The 22,040-nt window shown below is 38.2% G+C and overlaps 1 protein-coding gene across 4 annotated transcripts in view; it reads right to left on the bottom strand.

Annotated features, from left to right (window-relative positions):
* The window catches only part of CPED1 (cadherin like and PC-esterase domain containing 1), a 154,519-nt gene that overhangs the window by 28,480 nt on the left and 103,999 nt on the right, over positions 1-22,040 (bottom strand). For all 4 annotated transcript variants that reach the window (XR_009728396.1, XM_061373017.1, XM_061373014.1 and 1 more), the window contains one exon: positions 984-1,101. Coding sequence is in view for 3 of the 4 variants with exons in the window: in XM_061373017.1 (XP_061229001.1) it covers positions 984-1,101 (118 nt within the window). In the remaining variant the exon portion in view is untranslated. The remainder of the gene's footprint in view (positions 1-983; positions 1,102-22,040) is intronic.

The raw sequence follows: 22,040 nt of genomic DNA on the forward strand, positions 1-22,040 counted from the left end.
TGTCCTGATATAGTAGCATAAGATGGGTTCTGCTTCCTGTTATTCACAATTTGCTTTGTGATTATAATATACAATTTCTCCTTTGTGCATTCCGTTCATATAACACAAAATTAATATATGCATGTGTTTCACATGAAGTGATGCATTCAGGCAGTTCCCATATCCCTTTTACTTTGTATTGCTTATTCTGTGAGATTGTGCAAATTTATTGCTGTGAGAAGCTGTTTCTATCTTTGGCAAGATAAATAGAGTTTAGCAGACCATTCAGGAGTGTGGGGCTGTTTTTCATTTGTCTAACAAAGAATTAAACACAATTTATTATTGTCTAATCCAGCAACAACTTAAGCTATAAAACTGCATACCTGAGTAGTCCTGTGGAATACTCAGATTTGTTAAAGTACACTTGCATAAACCTTCATGCAGCTGTGACCTAAATATGACAATCTGTTGTAAGATGGGTTCTCACTAAACCAATGAGATATCTTGATTGTATTGGGTACTATATAATGTTTGGCTTGTCCATCTTGTTTTTAAGGTATCAATTTGTGCAAATCCACATACGTTAATCTGTGACTATTTTTGAGTTTCCCATATAGAAGTGGAAATATAAAATTCAAATGGATCACAATGTTGTATTCTTTTAGTAAAGCTAATTTTTATTTTTAGTAGGTAATCCCTTCCATTTAGAATAAAGCAATTTTATTTAAAATGGTTTTGTTGGACATATTTCAGTGCATTTTAAAGGCTACATGATAATAATACAAGCAGTGGTAGGTAACTGATTAGTTATCTACCTAATTGTGAACTAAAAATTGTCACAAACTAACTTGATTTTTAAAATCTGTAACTGTTAACAAGTAATTAGCTAAATTTACTGTATGTAGATTAGTGTATGTCCACAGAAAAGAGGAAACATTGCTTCTAGTTTTACTTTGATGAGGTGCAAGAATTAATTTTCAGAAGAAATAGGATTAACTGCAAACCTTTTGTGTCTCCAGCTTCACATGTCTTAAACGTCGTCTGTGAAATTGCTGAGAGGTATTCACGAGATAGAGGCTGCAAGCCACAGGACTCCTCTGGACGAATTCGAGACCCACAGTCCTGAATTAAAAGGAAATCTGTGAAAATGACAGTACTGCACCCATCCATATGACTTTGAAATCCTCTTCAACTACATTTAAAGAGAAAAGAAGTTATTTGAGGTTGGTTCTGCAATTCATTAATCCTTTGCTTTTACAGATATATTTTCAATATGAAATTTTGAATCCTTTTTCCATTCAGACAACGGTTTTGTAATAAATTGTCACAATCCACAGTAAATGTATAAGATACTACATTTGCTAAAGGTACAAGAAAATTTATTAAGTCAAATATATATAATATTCATGTAATGTCATGTTGTCTATAGTTAGTGCACAAGCTTTACCTATTTGACCTCAGTAATTTTGTACACATATTTGCAGTCATATGGAATACATTTCTGTGATAAAATGTTCCACATGAGCTTCAGTAGCTAGAGATGCATAAAGGAAAAGAGAAAGAAAAAAAATTTCAAGGGGAAAATATGTGAGCTGGTAAAATGCTTTGTAAAAGAAAGTTGTGGCCCTTTCTGGCCAAATGGAATATTAGTCATAATAATGTTCAATAATTCAAAAGTTCCCTTTTTAAAGAACTGCATATGCTTAGAACTACTAATTATTTACTACACAAATGGAAACACTCTTTGACTGGAGTGTTTTCACTTCGAGTAGAAGCATTCTTGAAACCTAGAAGAAGTCGTCATTTCTCTAAAAAAAGAAAAAAAAAATTCATTGGTACTTTCTTCACCAAAGTATGCTGATTTCTGTTATTATTTTCTAAAAATATATTAAAGTTAATTTGGCAACTGCCATGTGATATCATTCACTGTTTCCATGAAATTATGCTACATCTAGGATGCTAAAACTAAATTGGACCAATGAGCAACTAACAATAATGTTGGAATATTATCAAGGTGAAACTGAGTTTAATAGGATATGTGCCACTTATACAGATGGAGATAGGAATCCACCCTGAAATTCAGTAAATAGTGGTGAGTCTTGAATATGCAATCAAACCCAAAGTGAAATAGTTGTCTCACAATTATTCCGATCTCATTAAACTCCATGGTGGAAGGAAAAAAAAATAAAAATATCTTCCCACTGACTTTGAAGGGTGAAGGTCACTTCTATGCATAAAAAGTCAGATATGTGGTAGATATGTGTGGGTTCCTTGGTACAGTTGTCCCGTTCTCTGCTTAATGCTCTATAACTAGGGAAGATTTGACTATTATGACAAAATGAACAGCACAGTATCTTTCCGTGTTAAACTGTGATGCTGTCTTGGAGCCTCTGGGTCTGAACACACTGTACAGCTATTTGACAGTATTACTCCAACTAACATTAACATCAGAAAGTAAAACAATTTGCACAGGACTTCACAAGAAAGCCTGAAATTCCCAAATGTGTTGCCACCACTCTCAACATAATGCCATAAAATAACTTAACAGGGGTTTTCTTGTTCATACCTCTGCCCAGGGTATGTGTTTAAGGAAACGAAAATTGATTTTAATTGATTCCCTGGATGATATTATTAACAACAGTTGAATGTGGCTGGTTTATTACTAATCACAATCAATATGCAGGTCAAACTATATCACCGACTCCCTTTGACTCCATTGTGTTTTTGCAGTATGCAAACCATGAATTTTAAAGGACGCTGCATGTGTTTAATGTGCAATTTACATCTAAAACTATATGGCCATGAGAGATTGTGAATCACTGAACAAGCCTCATTTGCTTCATCTTTCCTTTTGCAGGAGACCAATACTTTACCATCATTATTGACATATTTAATATAATGCACAAAATGAATCTATGGCAGCTACAGATTTACTGCAGCTCCAGCAATGCATGGCACAGTAAGGCCTTTTCTAACTGCCTGAAGATTTTTTTAGAGTTTTCTTCAGGTGCTGCAGTGATATAAGATTGTTTTTGCCTTGCCCAAAGATTAAACATCTTGTGATCTTAAGTATGTTTAGTCATGGCAAAGATGAGATACAGACATGTAAACTTAAATGATAGCTCTTGCTCTCTATCTCTTCTTCCTGTGAGCCTTCACTTTTAGAAGGCAGACATAAAAAGCCCCTTGAGATGTCTGGACTAGAATCAAAAGAAAAATTCCCCTGCCTTATGTACTGCAGTGCACAGTTAGAACAGACATTTCTAAGACTGGTTTGGCATTTTACTAGTAAAATTTCTTTTATCTTTGCGGAAGATTTTCTGGACGCCAGCAAATAAAAGAGGAACAAAACTTTGCTCTGTACATCTAGAGAGCTTTCAGTCAGCATCAGCTGACAGAGTGAACATTTCCATCTGCTGTGTGAAAAAAATTTGTTTCTGTTCAGACCACACTATAGTGAACTTAATTCTTCATGAAATTTTAGCCTTTAAGAGTTCACACAGATGTCTGAGTCTGCTGCTTTACAGTTCTCTCAAATTATTAATTTGGAGGTATTGATGCATATGTTATTTAATTTATTTATAGTTTAGGTACCCAATTTAGTGAGAATTTTGTTTGTTTAGCTCAGCTTTCTATAACCACACTTATTTCCTCTCAGTTATGTACTTATGCATACGCAGACATATAAAGAAACATAGATTCATTAAGTGTATATAAATATTTAAGAAAAATGCCTGGTTTAAGATCATATAGATGTGTGTGATAGAGTAAGAGAAATAACCAATGGCTTTATAAAGAAGATCCACACTCATGCAGCTATTATCATGGCTTGAATGTCATACAGATAATACCATTGTAGTTGCAGTTATGCTTTAGATTAAGAGATCTAACTTAACTATTAATGAATTTTTAACTGTTGTACCTTTTTACCACCTCCACCCTAGTGAAAGAATGATTAGGAGCGTGACCAGCAGGTCGAAGGAGGTGATCCTGCACCTTTATTCTGCTCTCGTGAGACCTCCCTTGGAGTATTGTGCACAGTTCTGGTGTCCTCAACATAAAAAGGACATGGAACTGTTGGAACAAGTCCAGAGGAGGGCCACGAGGATGATCAGGGGACTGGAGCACCTCCCGTATGACGATCGGCTGAGAAAGCTGGGACAGTTCAGCCTGGAGAAGAGAAGGCTGCGTGGAGATCTCATAGCAGCCTTCCAGTATCTGAAGGGGTCATATAGCGATGCTGGGGATGGACTCTTCATTAGAGACTGTAGTGACAGGACAAGGGGTAACAGGTTAAAACTTAAACAGGGGAAGTTTAGATTGGATATAAGGAGGTAATTCTTTCTTTTAGGGTAGTGAGGCACTGGAATAGGTTGTCCAGGGAGGTTGTGAATGCTTCATCTCTGGCAGTGTTCAAGGCTAGGTTGGACGAAGCCTTGGGTAATATGGTTTAGTGTGAGGTGTCCCTGCCCATGGCAGGGGGGTTGGAACTTGACGATCTTAAGGTCCTTTCCAACCCTAACTATTCTATGATTCTATGATTAGCCTGAAATTGCAGTAACTGCCTACAAATCAACCCCATAAGCTTCTAGCAAACTGGAAGCAAAGGAGGGAAGATAAGAAGTCCATGACTTTCCTGGGAAAAGTTACACAGAATAGGGAAAATTGTCCGTCTGTGTTTGTTTGATTGGTTGGTGCTGCAACAGTGACAGTGCACGACATAACAAAAATAAAGTCACTTTTAGCATCTTCGGCTGCTGCTACCTGTCAGCTCAAAATGACATTTTAAAATAGGAAGGTAGGGTTTTCAGAATTTTTCCAGAAAAACTCAAATCTGTTACTCAAAGCTGATGCCAAAACTATTATCTTTAGTGGACTTAGATTTATATTAATGAAATGAATGCTGTGGAAACTCCTACCCAGGATGCCTGTATCAAAGATCTGTACTCAGCTTTCTCAGTAAAAGTCTGTTTTGTTTGGGTTTTTTTTTATTAAATTCCCCAGCAATCAATGGGAATGGTGGCTCAATACTTCAAAAAACAGGTAATTTCTCCTTAGCTTTTCGTGTCTGAAATAGCACCCAGCCCAAATCACTGCAGGCTACCCCTACCAGACTAATAAAGGATTAACATATCAGAATGTTTTAAACTAAGCAGCAGGAGAAACATAACTAAACTCACAGGAATTCATTTTAGCATTACACACAACAAACATATAGCCGAAATCCTGCATAGTTTTAACATCCAGAGCCCCAGGTGTCTGGGAACTAGTGGATGAGGTAAACCTCACTTACTAGTTCTCATCAAAGAAGGCAGGAGACCTCTCCATCCATCGAGCTCTGCCCCTGCTGTCCTTCAACTAGTGTTGTGCATCAGACCAGCAGGTCACCCAATCACCTCCCTTAAGGCACAACCCTGCCTCAACTTATGCTGCTACCAGGACTGCCTTAGTTCTTTTGACTGTTCACATTTTAGACATGATACAACAAATTTTCCTGTGACAGGTAATTTCGAAAGGTTTCCTGTTGGCCTTTGTAGGCTTAACTTTATTTGATCTGGTTCTATTTAAGCTGACCCAAGTTTCTCATTAAATTCTTTCATGTCTCTTTAAGTCCATCTTTTTCTAGTATTTTAAACATTACCAAAACTGGATGAAAAGTGATTAAAAATGATGCTATGGAAGGAATTCTAATAAAATTAGTCAAAGAGTGAGCTCATGAAATAGTGAAATTGTATCTTATTGCTAGGGAATAAATTATGAGCAGATGGATTAGTTCCACTCTATCAACTTTATTAATATGGCAGTAATAAATGAAGGAACAGTTGGCATATTGAATTCTATTCAACCATCTCCCTCTGTCCAGCTGCAGTGATAGATGAACCTCCAAAGATTCAGAGGTTCAGGCTGGTTCAGTTCAGCACCCAAATTAACTAGACTGAGCTGAAACTTGTGGGTTTACAAAATAGGTTTAGAAAGCTCTAACAGGGAGCAAGGCACTCTCCCAAGAAATTGTAGTTCACTCCTGCATTCGGCTAGGAAACAATGACTATTATTATTAATCGAGCGCGAAGACATAAACAAAGACATTGCCTACATCAAAGGACACACAAATCCATTAAACAGAGAATATAGGATTAATGGGTTGAAATGGTGCAGTAATGTGTCCGTGTGTTGCATCTATGTTTTAAAGGAAAGAAATTGCCACCACTGTGTTTTGTAAGGAACTTAATGTGTTCCATCTGCAAAATGGGATAATATTTCCCCAATGACCCCAAAGGCACTGTCACAAAAAAAAACCCAACACATTAAAAGACTATGAAATGCTCAGTTCCACACAGATCTGGTAGGGGCCATAAAAACACTTTAGAAAAGGAGTCTCGGCACTCACAGTGCTGGAACACAGAGCGCACAGACATCAGTAGGAGACTGGGAATGATATGAAAAGCTGAGATACTGGCCATATTGTCAAGGCATGGGGAAGACATCAGAGAACAGTTTGAAATGTGTACAAAGTGCAGCCATCAGTCTAAACTGCTTTCAAGTTCTTACTAGCACTATTCATGTTGTTGCTATAATTCTTTTGTCTTAAGAATACAAGCATACCATGAATCACAGGATTTTTCTCTCTCAGTCACAAAATTCTATCTAGAAAACTTGTCATGTTTTAACCAGTGATGGAAGAACATCATATCTACACAATATCTTTACTACCTGCTAAGGAGCTTTTGAAAAGATGCAAAGTGCTTTCCCCTGCACTGAGAATGTTAACCTCACAGACAGCTAAGAAACTGTTTCAAGAAATAAGAACTACTTATAAAAAGAAACTATTACAAGTTTCATACCACTATTTATGTGGGAGAATATAAAAGAATCCTTTCAATCTATGAAGGATTTGGATTCAACTGTGTTTCACATCATGTTTAACAATATAAAGTCACTGGGATTCACTCTGTACTTGCCTCCTGCTCCTAAATAGTCAATAGTTCAAAATTCTGCATTTTTGAACCATGGAACAAAAATATTCATGAGGACTAAAAAGCCTGCCTCAGCATAGCAGAGACTTGTGAATTACAATTCCAAACAGCTCAGAGATGTGGCAGAATTACTTGAAATAAGGTAGCTGAATGTGAAATCCAGCTTCAATAGAAATAAAATATTGTAAAGGTAAGTTTTGGACAATATTTCAAACTGTACCTAAATATAATTTTAATTTTGCTTATTTTTTTGTTTCTTTCTCCCCTTCCCCCCCCATTTGAAGCTAACATTTACATGGGTTTTTCAACCACTTTCTTAGCAAACATGTTTTACAATTAATGATTTTTTTTCCCAAGCAAGAACAATGATGATTTCAAGCTTGTGTGCTTTATAAAGTAAAAACACAAAGCAAGAAAAAAAGGAATTAAAAGAATTTAGTGTTTCTTCTTCCCTCAAAATGAATATAAAACAGCAAAAAGGAACAGCAGATAAAGAAAAGCATTTTGCTATTTTAGGTACTGGTGGGGTTTTGGTTTAAAAAGTAAGGTGATAATATTGACCTGGACACTTTAAGAGCTGCATCAGTTTGGGATTTCCACTTAGTCCTTCTCTTTTCCCCCCATCTTTTCCCAGTGCAAGCTGTGAATATGAATTGACCTGAATTCTGTCAAGTTCACTATCTGAAAATAAGGAATAGCATGAGAAAACCAAGTACTTTGACAGTGCAAGAAGTAAACTTTTATGTGATAACCAAAGGAATTATTAGGTATTTACAGTTCCATCTCCATAAAATGCTGATGTGGCCCTGACTTTTCCCTGGTAATAGGGTATATAAATGTACTACATTACCTGGGAAATCCCACAGCCTTGTGGCTATTTTTAAGGAGTACTTTTCTAGCCCCCCATGCTCAGGGTATATGGCATTCACAGTTCACATATCAGAGAGATCTATGCTCTACCTATGTGCAAGAAGTGACTGAGATCTAGCCTTGTTTCTTTTATTTTAGATTAAAACCTTTATATTACAACCATGATGAACACAGCAGAACTTCTCAGTCTACTACTACTACTATAGTCAAAAAGTATTTAAAAGTATGAGCAAAAGAATGAATTGGAAAGCATTACTGTTCATTCATTAATTCTGAAATTGAAATACTCTGACTATGAATGCAATGCATTGAAAATACCCGTTGGCCAAGAACTCGGTCTAGTCAGGTATACATCTGCTTAATGTACTGTTAAAGCTGTTTTTCACAATAAAAGCTTTTTGGAGAGACATCAATTCGATAGATGGACCACTCAGTGTATAAAGAGCTGTCTGGCTGGCCGCATGCAAAGAGTTTGTTGGTGACATGAACAATGCAAGTTTGCTGATGACACCAAGCTGTGTGGTTCAGTTGATATGCTGGAGGGAAGGAATGCCATCCAGAGGGACCTTGACACACTTGTAAGGTGGGCTGATGCCAACCTCATGAAGTATATCCATGCCAAGTGCAAGGTCCTACACTTGGGTTGGAGCAATCCCAGGCACAGCTACAGGTTGGGAAGAGAAGAGATTCGGAGCAGCCCTGCCAAGAAGGACTTGGGGGTGTTGGTCAATGAGAAACTGAACATGAGCCGGCTTCAGTGTGTGCTCACAGACCAGAAAGACAACCGTATCCTGGGCTGCATCAAAAGGAGTGTGACCAGCAGGTCGAAGGAGGTGATCCTGCCCCACTACTCTGCTCTCGTGAGACCTCACTTGGAGTATTGTGTGGAGTTCTGGTGTCCTCAACATAAAAAGGACATGGATCTGTTGGAACAAGTGCAGAGGAGGGCCACGAGGATGATCAGGGGACTGGAGCACCCCCAGTATGAAGACAGGCTGAGAAAGTTGGGGCTGTTTAGCCTGGAGAAGAGAAGGCTGCATGGAGACCTCATAGCAGCCTTCCAGTATCTGAAGGAGGCCTTAAAGATGCTGGGGAGGGACTCTTCATTAGAGACTGTAGTGACAGGACAAGGGGTAACAGGTTAAAACTTAAACAGGGGAAGTTTAGATTGGATATAAGGAAGAAGCCCTTTACTGTTAGGGTGGTGAGGCACTGGAATGGGTTGCCCAGGGAAGTTGTGAATGCTCCATCCCTGGTGGTGTTCAAGGCCAGGTTGGACAGAACCTTGAGTGACATGGTTTAGTGTGAGGTGTCCCTGTCCATGGCAGGGGGGTTGGAACTAGATGATCTTAAGGTCCTTTCCAACCCAAATCATTCTCTGATCTTATGATTCTAATAAGTAAAGCTTGTAGACTTGAACTCAGTGTTTGAGTACTGTGCCAAAAGTATTTCTTTCCCATTTTTAGCACAAAATCTTGTAGAACTTGCCATAAAATTTTACTTATGGGTTGGGGCAGACTGAGATTAAGATTCTGAAGAGAGATTTAGGATGATTGGGTCCAGTTCAGATCTTGGCTTCTGAGTTTCTGTATTGGCTTGCAGATGACTTGGGAGCTCCATCAAACACTACTCACACCCATACTATACCATCTTAAAACCCTTGCTACCATTCTCCTAAGGGCCTAAGTTTCTTCTAGTGAGCATAGACAATATCACCCATAGCTCAGTAGAGCTATGTTAGTCAGCCCTTGTAACTTTCACAGTTGTTCAAAAATCCCTTTGCCAACAGTTCTTGATCTGACAGGTATTCTCAGGACATCCTACTGGGAGTATGCAATACACAAAGGTATTTCCCTGGTAGAACATTTAGCTGTGATATAAAACAGTTTAAAGTCCTTCTTTTAAATGATTTGCAGGAAAGATTTCAGTTCAAGCTCCCAGTGTCTTCCCTCCAATGGGGGGGGGCTATAGGCTATAGGCTATTCTGGGCAGTGTTGTCTCAACCTCTCCCAAAAAAGCTGTTTGCGTTTGCTTAGTACCTACAGTCAAATACTGTCTTGTAAAGAGACTAGGAGCTGCTCCATCCAGAGGCTAGATGTGTGAAACTGAATGGGGGGTGAAACTGGATAGATGAAGCACGACCAGGCTCGCTGTTAACTGTTGTGTGAGAAAGACCAACTGAAGTGGGTATTTGGCTCCCTGGGAAAGCATGAGGCAGTTCAAAGTGAAGGACAGTCTCCCTTGTACCCAAGAGTGGATGGGTAACTCCCAGAGAAAGGTACACTTAAGACACATTCCTTTCCATATGATTTTTTGCAGGGCAATACATTTGGCTCCTTAATCACTGTGCTGATTCATGTAGAATCTTATTTTTACAAGCTGCACTCTCCTAATTCAAATTTTAAAAAGGGTTGTACCAGATACTTGGGGTGCACTTTCTTCCCCAAGTTGTATCAGATGTTCAACTTAAAAAAAGTCCTAAAAGTTCCTCTGCAAGATTTACCTCACCAACATTCTCTATGCAGTGCATAAGGAGCCTAGTTACACTGCTTGGACATGGTGTATTTCCCTAGGCCTTAAGATGCTTAAATCTCTCTTCCCAACTGATTTCCCTGGATTGGCCTGCACATCCCCTGAACATGAGAAAAGGAATGTGATACTTTTCTTTTTTCAGCAAAATATTCATGATGAATAGTAAGGTGGTGATAGCCAAATGTAAATGAACTAAGTTCCACAAGTCCAGTTCAATAAGAGTACTGATTTTGATTCTTTTTAATTTTCTAAAAAAAAAATAATAAAAAAGTAAAAAAAGTAATTGGAACATTGGGATTTCCTTTCTTTGTCTAAATTGAGCTTAATTTGGCCCAAAAGATTGAAAAGGACTAACAACAAGATTTCAAGAGCTTTGTTACCAAAGCTAATAATAAATAAATGGACTAAATATATCAATTAAAAAAAGCCTGAAAATGTATTAATTTATTTCCGTTATGTTGGCTGCAGAGTGAATTCAGATGGGTTTTGTTCAAGGACTTAGGGCACATGCTATTTTATACAGTGGTATACTAGGCTTTGGAATACACGAGAGCCACGCATGGTCTGGGGAACATTGAGGAAGCCACTAATAAAGGCACGGAACCACTAAATAGAAGACTTCTAAAACAGTTTTCCCAGACAATGCCAAAACACCCCAGCAAGTTCCTGCCTTTCATGTAAGGACAAAGCCTACATATGTGTGGAGGCTTCACTGTAAATAGAAAGCATGCTTGTATCTGGTGGACAACAGGAGGTATTTCCCTTTGCATATTTACAGTCTGCACTGACTCACATGTTTGAAGAGGCCAAACACATGACCAGCTTCATGCAGCCATGTCCTTTGTTGTTGGCTGTCTTTAATGGTGTCCCAGGGAACACACAGGGCCAGATCCTGACAGCAGTTGTGCTGAACACCCAAGTCATTCAAGTCAACTGCCAAGAGCTGACCACGCTCTTCAGAAAGCAATAAGCTTTCTCTGCAGTGAAAGTGGTACAAGTGGTTCATAAGCTCAATACCCAGTCTGAACTGAAAAATATCAGCCACCTATAGATGGTCAGAGGGACACAGGGGTGTGCCGTTGGGCCAGGCCTGTGCCTGGGGATGTTCATGTTGTGGAAGGCCACCTAGGCAACTACTGCTCCTCATCTGAAAGGTGCCAAGGAGAAAAGAGGCATGTGAAATAGATATGTGCTGTTTGCAAGGTCCCCATTCTGGGCAGGGATGATCTCTAACAACTTGTGCTTTCCCAGCAGCTCAGTGGAAGGCAAGTCATAACTGGCAGTCCCACAAGCAGCAGCCTGACCCTTCTGTATTTGACTCTGGTTTTGAAGTGGCCTTTGATGAAGGTCCTTGCTCTGCTAAGGGTCCATCTCTGAAGCTTTCCAGGCCAAATATCAGACCCTTCTCTTATTAAGACATTAGGATGTTTGTTTAATTAGTCAAGAGACAGGTTCAAAGATCTTGAGAGGGTATATTTTTAGAAAGAAAGTGTTTACACAAATTGTTCTAACTGTAACCAGCAAATATTTTATTAAAAATCTATCACTCATGTAAAGGTTAGAGCCTTGGTGCACGAACAAAGAAAAGTGAGGGCTAAAACTAAGAATGTGTATGACACTAGAGAAAGTCCTTGTGCAAATATTCAGGACACAAGGACAGTGCATGGATAGGTCTCCATTCCACACCACCCATAACTCAAATTTTAGCTACTTATATTCAGAAGGTGCTTTGTAAGCATATGGTAGTACAGAAGGGAAAACTGTGACTTTTACTCTATATGTGTGATAGAAAGTGAGAGAATGTAAAGATTTAAAAAATGGTGGTGTTTTTTTTTCCTCCTTTCTTCCCATTCAGTTAAAAGCTTCAGTAAAAGTACAATACTTAAAAGGAAATCAATCAACATCATTCAAGACTAAAGTTTCTTGGACAATGCAGAGAATGAAGACTGCATCAAAACAGAAAAGGTGAATGCATTTATAGTCAGTATCTGGTTATCATTTATACTTCCCTTTTACCACACTGTGGCTTAGCATGAAAAGAATGAAGTAATAAAGGACTGATTTGCCTTTGAAAATCAATATATATTTCATTCAAAAGAGCCTTTGAGTTCGAATATTTTACTTGCTATCTAATAGCTATGTCCAGCACTAAATTTTACATATCCCCAGATACTCATTTAATATACACAGCTGGGAGACAGGAGTAAGGCAGGCAAATTTGTTTTCCTAGAACACCTACAAATCTGGCCATGTAGTAATTTATTTTCTAAACTATAATGGGGTCAGAATTGACCCTAATGAATTTGCAGCACACTTTCTGCTATAATCACAGAAGTGAATTTCACAGATTTTTATTAATCATGATCTTTTTCAAAAGATAGTGATTAAAGGTTTGCCTTCTGGTGCACAGCAGACTGAGAATGCAGCTTCCTTACAGCTTGATGGCTTACTGAACAGCAGACTGCATGCAGGCAGCTTTCACACATGGACAGAAACAGATTGCATGCAGTTAGTGCCAAGCAAGCAGATTGAAGTTAGAATTCGTCCTGCTTTTTCCAATAGCCTGCCCACAGTAATTTACTATTGCATGCCCTTTTCATTCAGCTAATCAAGGAGCCACTAGCTGAACAAGCCCCCCCTTACAAAAAACAGCTAATTTCTTCTGAAAACTAAATAATGTGCTTAGTGACGATGTTTATTGTACTGCGCAAGGCATAATAGGTGATGCTGAGCTGATGCTTTGCTTTGGTCAATACTGAGATCACATTAGCACAGAGATGGAGGAAAGGAAAAAAAAACGCATAAAAATCAAAATTTAGGGTCCCTCAACAATGTATTAAGACAGTTAATTACAGCTTATTAATCACCTAAGTTCCTCTGACCTAGACAAATAGTTTTATACAGCGATTTACTTTCCCTAGTAGACAGACATCTAGAAGATTTCTGTGATTCACTTCAGGCCTGAGGAGCAATGAAGAGGCAGATAAAGCAGCTAGTGTAGCACTACAAACATAACTGAATCAAAGTGACTCAGATTGTTCCCCTCCAAATGTCAGAAACATGCTAAATACAGTTTTTCTTGCAAGGACAGAGGCTACATTTGGATCTGGGCAATGTTCCAGGCCTAGTTGGTGACCCAACCTACACTTGCCAAGATTCATCAGTTCAAAGAAATAACTCTGTACAGACCTAAGGACTCCTACACCTTTAGTACGTATTTTGAGTTAGCCTATGAGGTGTTTTCAGTTTAACTTTCTTGTGTCCACTAGAAAAATGAATTGCTGTAGATTCAGGTTTCTGAAAATGTGGAGTAAGTTTTTCCTTCTCCAAAGTAGGCATGGGTACATTCACATCCCACAACAAATCCTCTCACATTATAACTCACATTGTTTTTCTGACTGATGGGATTATATGATTACAGGCAGTGCCCCCTAGGCAGCTTTAAAACCATGGATTGAATATTATCTTATAGTTTCAGTATTTTGTCCCAGACAGATGAACAGTTTAGCTGATGGGTTGCTCTTGGCCTGCCCATACTCCTAGTAGTTAACCAGTTATTTTTCATCTTCCCACTCTTACTCAGTAAGATACTGGATATCTTGCAAGAGGAATTTTACTGTTTGCCCACTAGTAACTCAGCAAAGCCCCCTACAAATTTTGAACCAAACACAGAGGCCATATTCCCTCCAGCATAAGGTCTCTTCCACGTGGCAAAAAGCCTCCAGAATTTACTCTGAGATCCTGGCATGAGGCAGACTTAGCTGCTGCAGAAAACTAAAACATTTCCAGTTCAAATCAGACTTAGATGATGTACTACAGATAGAAGAACTGAGATAATGGAAAGGATCCATTCCAGAAAATACTAGATTACAGTGTATTACGATATAACATTAGATGCCGTTATATACTGTGTACTGTAATCTGTATTAGGTACAGGAGAGTAATTTAACAAAGGTTAAATTACATATTAGTGCAAGGATGCTGTAATCTTGATTTTACATCTTGTTAATTCCCTCCTTCCATATCCTTTCTACAGCCTTTTAATCATTTGATAACAGTAGAGTATATATAAACCTTACACTCTTTTTTTTTTTTACAGAAATACACAGAACTAGAGTAATTTTGCTGTGTTGATTCCACCATACCAATCTTTACCCTTCAGCTGCTAATACCCTTTTTCCATCACTTCTGCATGACTGAATCAGGGGAGGATACTTCTAGAAAAGTATTCATGTTTGATGACTTCAAAGAAGTGCAAAAGTGCAAGAGGAAAGCTTCATGTAAATGAGGCTTGGATGTTCTGTAAGGCACTTCTTGTAAAGCAAAAAAGCTGTCTCAGTCCTCTTCTGTGTTTCTGAGCCTCCAGTAACTGACTGAAGTTGTGAAGTTAGCTCTGAATTAAAGCCAAACTAAAGCTGTGCTATGGTTATTTATGAGTGCTGGTGGTCCACTGGCAGTGTGCTGTTCATGACCAGTTTTCACAAGAAGTTGGACACTTCCCAAGGTATTTTTTTCCTGTCTTCTGATTGACCTCAGAGGCAGCTGTTGAGTGCAATTATCTCAAAGGTCCACAAGCCTAATGAGTACCTCTCATCAGCAAATACTGCGAATTTCAAGAGCAATCTCCATCTTTTCACAATGCTTGATAGTGAATGCCTCAAATGTTAGGAGATAATGCAAGGTTTAAGTTCCCTAAATACTCATTTTTGTACCTTATCAGATACAGCCCACATATATAGGGTTTTTTTTCTGACAGAGCAACTCTTCAGATCTGTTTGTCCTTCCTTTCTGAAGTATAAGCTGAAGCTTTTCTCACACAGTCATAGAAGCATAGAATCATAGAATAGTTAGGGTTGGAAAGGACCTCAAGATCATCAAGTTCCAACCCCCCTGCCATGGGCAGGGACATCTCGCTCTAAACCATATTACCCAAGGCCTTGTCCAACCTGGCCTTGAACACTGCCAGGGATGGAGCATTCACAGCTTCCCTGGGCAACCCATTCCAGTGCCTCAACAGTCAATAATGGTATAAAGAAAATACAATGTCAAATCATGATGTACTGTCAGAAAACTGACAAATGGAGTGGAAGGATGCTGATCAGAACTTTATAGTGATTTTAACTGGAATAACTTGCTGCTTGCCATATCCACATGTGCAGTGCTTAAGGGGTTGTCTGACCACATATGTTTGCTCCACACCTGTCAACTAAGACCAGAGATATGTTTGCACAGTCTGTATGGAACACTAGGATACTCCCACAAGTATTTCTGGTTTATAAAGCAAGAAATGGGTTACCTTGAGGCTGTGGTATGTTCATTTGTGGTTTATATGTTACAGCTGTAACAGTCTTCATATTCTGTAAATTATATTAGTTCAGACATCAAGTGATAGAATTTCAAAATGAGAAGGCACTTCGAACCATTAATATAAACTAACATGTAGGTTTGAATTGTTCACATCATAGTGATTTGCCACAGTCAAAGAGCACATCTGATTTGTTTTATACCTCTCAAAAAAGTGTTCTTTCATACAGTTCACAGAATCAGAGTCACAAAATCATTTCAGTTGGAAAGAACCTCAGGAGGTCTCTAACCTCTTGTTCCATGCAGACTCAGCTCTGAGATCAGACCAGGTTGCTCAAGTTGCTTTGTCTATTCTGGTCTTGAAAACCTCCAAGGGTGGAACTTGCACAACCCCCTTCTGCAATCTGCATCACTTGACTGCCCCCAAAGTGAGAAATGTTCCCTTACATGTTCCCAGACAGAAACTGTCTTGTTTCAGTTCATGACCATCGACTTTTGTTTTGCCATGCACCTTTCATGAAGAGCCTGGCTCCCTCTTCTTGGCAACCTCCTCTTAGGAAGGCTGCTATTAACTTTACCTGAAACCTTCTGCATTCTGAGTTAAAAAAAACACATCTCTCTGCATTCTGAGTAAAAAAGAAAACATCTCCCTCATCCTCTTCTCAGAAGACAAGTGCTGCAAGCCAAGTGTGCTCTGAGCACTACAGGGCATAGCTCACATCTGCTGTAGCTTGGCATTCACACAGCCACCTGAGACCTGACAGTGCTGAGATTCAAGTTAGAAGTAGGTATTCCTCTAATTTTGTCAGCAGAGGCTGATTAGTAAATATTCTGGGAATGTATATGCCAGACAGCCCAGTGGAAAACACAGCTATTAGGCTCTAATCTCTAAGAGCCTAATGAGTAGCGATGCTGTAGGAGATGCAAATTCAAATCCTTCATATACTGATTGATAGGAGTTCAGTTAGTGGTAAACTTGGAGCTTACAATTAACTCTAGCTATCAGTCACAGTTCTGGTCTACAAAGACAAGACGGTTTTAGCAGTACGAAACTCAATACATGCATTCATTTACAGCAGCTTCTGCCTGCTTCATTAGGGGAATGGATTTTGAAGCTCCACTTGCAGAACAACCTTTACAAATATTTCATAGTAGTTGTCTGAGTTGTTTAGTACAACACAAAATGCAATTTACTGGAGACTAGCAATAGCACAAACCATTACAAAACCACAAATTAAGAAAAAATCCATTGCAAACATATCTGCAGTTACAGCAAAGGGCTTAGCAATCAGTCTCTACAACCAACAAAAATATCTCTCTCCATCATATAACATGGCCCAGTAAAATAATCAACAGCATGTGCATGGCAAGTTATGTATGATAGCTGTGCAGATAACAGACAGGTAGGATCTTTGCGGGTTTTTTACTCCCTACAACTGCTTGTTCCAGGCAATATTCTCTTTCTTAGAAAGATTAACTAAATAACAGTATTTCTGTAGTTTAACAGATGTGATTCCCTTATCAGGATGGAAGATGAGAGGTGATAAAAAATGCCAGTTCTGTGGCAGGACATGGAGCAAGCACACAAGGTAACATCTTACTCTAAGTACATGCATACTTCACATCTTCCTGCTTTAGGTTTGCATATTTAAGGTTGAGCACTCATGTTGGGACTTTGCTGAGTTTAGAAAAAAATAATCATCATTGCAAAGGAACAACTTCTTCAATTCACACAATTGCTGATGTTAGAGGCACAGAGCTTTCTTTCTATAGTACCTTTACTGGAAGAGCCCCTATCCACAGGCAATAGCCAGGAAACTTGCAGGTCTTTTCTGAACATGCAAGACAGTTTGCAAAAATTGTTGAAAGGTGGAGGGGATGATAAAAAAAGCTCATCATCACCTAAATTATATTTCTGGTTTTAAAAGTCACTGGGATCTCTAATCCTTGAGCAGGGAAGAACAGGACTGCTATTGGCTTCAAGAAGAGCTGTTTTGTCTAATGGGTTAGGTTATCCAACTCAGTCCCTGAAGCCTTTCTTCATTCATTTAACTGAGGATCCTGAGGGACTAATACTTTAGCTTAGACACCTGAGACAGATACTTAGCTATGGATAGGGATGAACATCTTTCTCCCTTTTGTTTAGGGGACCTTCAAACACACTACAGAAATAGGTAACTGAGATAAATATGGACATATTGAGATGACTGTAAAATACAAAATTGTCCTAAATTTTTTTACTGTAACATTTTATGACAGAGACTAGCTATTGACACATAAGTATTGTATCATTCATAACTTGGCATGTGAACTGCTGCTTTGTCCCATATCCCTGTGTCCAGCAGCTGAAGTCATTTTCAGTCAAAGAAGTAAGAGTAGCAGTTCCAGAAATTTATTTGGCTCATGCCAAAGTTAATAGCCTTCTGGGGGAACTGAAATAGTGATCAATTGCCACAGAGAGGACTTACTGCAAGTATCCCCTAGTACTCACATGAAGAGTTAAAGACAATGCTGTTACCAAGAGGAATTGAATTAATCCATGTCCTTATCACTACAAAGCTTCCAAGCTTCTTTTAGTCCAGCACTTGCTCAAGCAAGTGAGAGGGTCAAAATCATACCCAAAATTAAGTGCATTATCTGCTCTTTCCATCTTTATGGACACCTACCCCTAAGACTTAGAGACCATCCATTTCTTTTTTCTCTCCAGGAAGAAGACTTTTCAAGATGGTTCTTATCTCCTTTCAAGCTTGGTATTTATAGGTTGAGAAAAACTTCTGAAAGAGCCCAGACAGTCATGCTTGGACTTAAGAGCAAAAAAGAAGGAAAAGAAAAAAAAATAACCCTGCATTTTTGAGCCTCTCTACTGTACGTTAATTTGCTATGCTGTTTATATCATTCTAGTACAAAATAATAAAAGCAAAACATAGCATTCACAGACCAGCTTGTTATTAAAAAAAAAAAAGAAGTAATAATATGTTTCACACCTAAAGGTAGGGAACAGTCACAAAACTATGTGACTGGAGCAGAACTTTATAGCTTCATAAGACGAGGGGTGAACACTTTGAATTTTCATTTCATAGAAACTAAAGACAGAGCCTTCAGGCTTATCACTAGTGGGTTTATTTCTCTATTGTTTATTTAAATTGTAAAGTGCATTCCTAACAGATGATAAAACCCTGGATGAAGGGCAAAGCCTCAAGGCATATAAAGAAAAAATAGAAGAAACCCACAAATTTATACTTCCAGATAAAATTATTATGGGGAAAGTTGTTACAGTGTTCAATTTCCTTCATCACCAGTCTTCTTTTTTTTTTTTTCCCCTCTTTTCTCTTCTTTCACTTCCTTTTCCAAAACAAACCTTTATGCAAAAATCACATTACCTCTATAATGACTTGACCCTTTACTTGTAAAAGTTTTAGGAATTTTCAGGGGGTAAAGAGTCAGACCTGACACAGGTCAAATCAGTTTGGAACATATGTTTTCATTCTCCTGAAATGTATGTCCACAGAATATCCAGCACTCCACAAGTCTTGAACTTCTGAATGTCATGTCCATCTTTAGATACTCAGTAGTCACAAAGTGGAACCACGATTATGACAGCAGGTTTGAGCTACATGTATCATATGTGCTAGTGGATTCAACCGACATCCTGCTAAAGCAGATTGCATTACATTCCCTACTTCCCGTGAACACGAGACTTTTGTAATTTTGCATGCATGAGTTGTCATACATATTTTATCAGGACTGCTCAGGATGCAAGTTACACAGGATAAGTTTCACCTGATCAATCATTAACAGCTGAAATAAAGGTAAGCCATTCAGACAACTAAAATAGATATTCAGAACAGATCAGCTGAACTGTGCCTTAAACCTGCCAATTTTTCCCAACTGATTATAAAGTCATCCAAAGGAACAAGCTCAGCTGTAGAGCTCTACACTGTTGAAAACAGAAGTCAGGTAAGATGGCTCCCAATCACAGTGACAAAACCACTTGGGTCACAGAAGGCTTTTCCTTCCATCCACCTGCCATATTTTCAATTTTGCAGAGAGTAGAGACTGAGCAAAATATTTGGTACAGAGGGTCAACATAAGCAACCAGTTCCCAGAGCACCCTTTAGAAATGCACACGGTAGCTCTTCAGGTGCTATGTCAGCTCTCTGTCAACTCATGGTTAAACAAATTTCTTTTAAACCTGCTACAAAGCACAGAGGGAATCCACACTTCTGCCCTCATCTTTCCTACTGTCAAAAGAGTAGGAAGCAGAAGATACTATTAATGTTTTTTTTCTACAGCAAACCAAATATAAAACTTAATGGGCCACAACATACAGCAATTTATTTCACAATCTGTAGCAGAAGCAGTCAAAGAACATATGAGCTTCGAATGGGTTTTGGATACAGTTAATAGCAGGCAATAAGCCAAAATAATGAAAAACAGCTTTGAGGCTAAACAGAAAACTCTACTACTTTCAGTATCTTGCTTTCAAAGGGAACAACAAAATGCATTCTAAAGAGATGATATTTGTTCACATTTCTTTTTCAGTGGATTTACATATTTTTCTGGGCTCCTGTCTAAAGCTGATGATTATTAATTTAATTTATTGTAAACTAGAAAAGAAATAAATTCCTATTAAGTGTGGTACACCTTTAATCCATGACTCAGTTTTCCATCTGTTCTTTGCTGAAAACAGCCAGAAAATACAGAATTATTGAAGTAGAACAAAGCAATGACAACACTCCATTTTCTTTTTCTGAAACACTGCTCTTTCTCGCAGAGGTCTCTGTTTTTATTGATGAACCTTTCAGACACAGCCTGGTCTATAATGCCTCACCTTAATTTAGCCTGTCAGGCATTCAAACACTGTCGAACAGGGAATAAAGAGTTTCTTTCCCAACCTGAACCCTGGTGGGAAGAGTTATTAGGGAAGGTGTGGGTGATGTATTGACTCTGCTTTTCTGGGTTTCTGCCTGAAAGACATCTCTGAAGATGTCCCTTGACTAAGGACATTGCTATTGCACTTATCTATCTGGATCAAACACCAAAGTTGCATAATAAAGCCTATTGCTGTTTTGGCATTCCATCGCTTTTCCCAGTTTGATCTCCCCACACAAAACAACTGACTTGACAGTTTTAGATTTCTGTGGTTATTCTTGGAGTCTTATCTAGGCTTGAAATAGGATGCACAATATTTTTTTATCATTAAAATCAATATTTTTGGTGGCTAAACAGTCTCAATAATGGAGACTGTTTCTTCTTTTTCCTATTACAAATAAGGAAGCCTTGAACCTTCCTTTACTGGATTAAACCATCAGCATAGCAGAGTGGGGTGTGGGGGGGTAAAACCTGTAGCAAAGTGTTACAAGAGGAAAAAAGGCAGCCTAAAATACTCCTGCTTAATGATGCACAAGTGTTCAAATTTTATCTTCAGAAATGACCAGATAGATTCTGCTTTTACTAAATTAACAAGCATCTTGATAAGGTAATTTCAGCTCTTCTGGTACCTATACGTTAATAAATGTTTCCAAGATGAAGAATGTAGCATCATTAACATTTTAAAAAGTCACCATTTCAGTATTTGCCTGCAATCATAAGTCTTCTTTTTGCAGCTGCTTTTTACTGTTTCACTTCTGTCTTACTAGTGTTCTGTTGTTTCAAAAGAACAGAGCTTTACATACTCTGGCTTTGTTTGACACACTAGAGCTTAGTATAAGTTTAACAGATGTGACACAGCTGATGTTAATAGACTTAAATGTTCCCCAACGTAGTTTTCCATATTTACTTTGGAACAGATGTTTTACCTCTTTTTGTGTCCTTGGACACTGGCCATTCCATGGGACTCTAACTATGGAACTGTTAGAGGAGCCTTGTGGCTAAAACATGTTTTGTTCAGCAAATGTATCTTCCTTTGGAATTACTGCCAATATCAGAGGAAAGATTTTATTTGAACAGGAAATCTATTAATATTGCTACCATTATGCACAAATGACCAGAAATGCAGAAAAGGTGTTAAATATTTCCTATGACTATGCTATAAAAAAAAGAAGTTATATTAGAACTTTGCCTCTTGTGACAATATATCGCTTCTCTTACTTGTGCATAGCAGTTATCTTCAGGTAAAAAAAAGGCATTTCAAGCAAAATACTTTTGTCTATCTTCTCAATTTGGCATTATGAACCAGATATAGAAAAAGGTTTCTGCAAAATATAATGATTATTAGTTAGTCTGAATTTCTGGAAAAGTATTAGAGCAGCAATATATAGTTGAAGATCACTTTGCTAGCAAGTAAAATATATTGTCTGAAAATATCTTTGTTTTCTACTACATCACAATTCATTAATTTAAACTAGGTAGACATAATGGCTCGCTTTGAACAACGGATTA

Source organism: Neopsephotus bourkii, unplaced genomic scaffold (genome assembly GCF_033783945.1).
Source record: "Neopsephotus bourkii isolate Nb327-2 ecotype Australia unplaced genomic scaffold, CSIRO-AGI_Nbou_v1 NB_1624, whole genome shotgun sequence".
NCBI lineage: Eukaryota > Metazoa > Chordata > Aves > Psittaciformes > Psittacidae > Neopsephotus > Neopsephotus bourkii.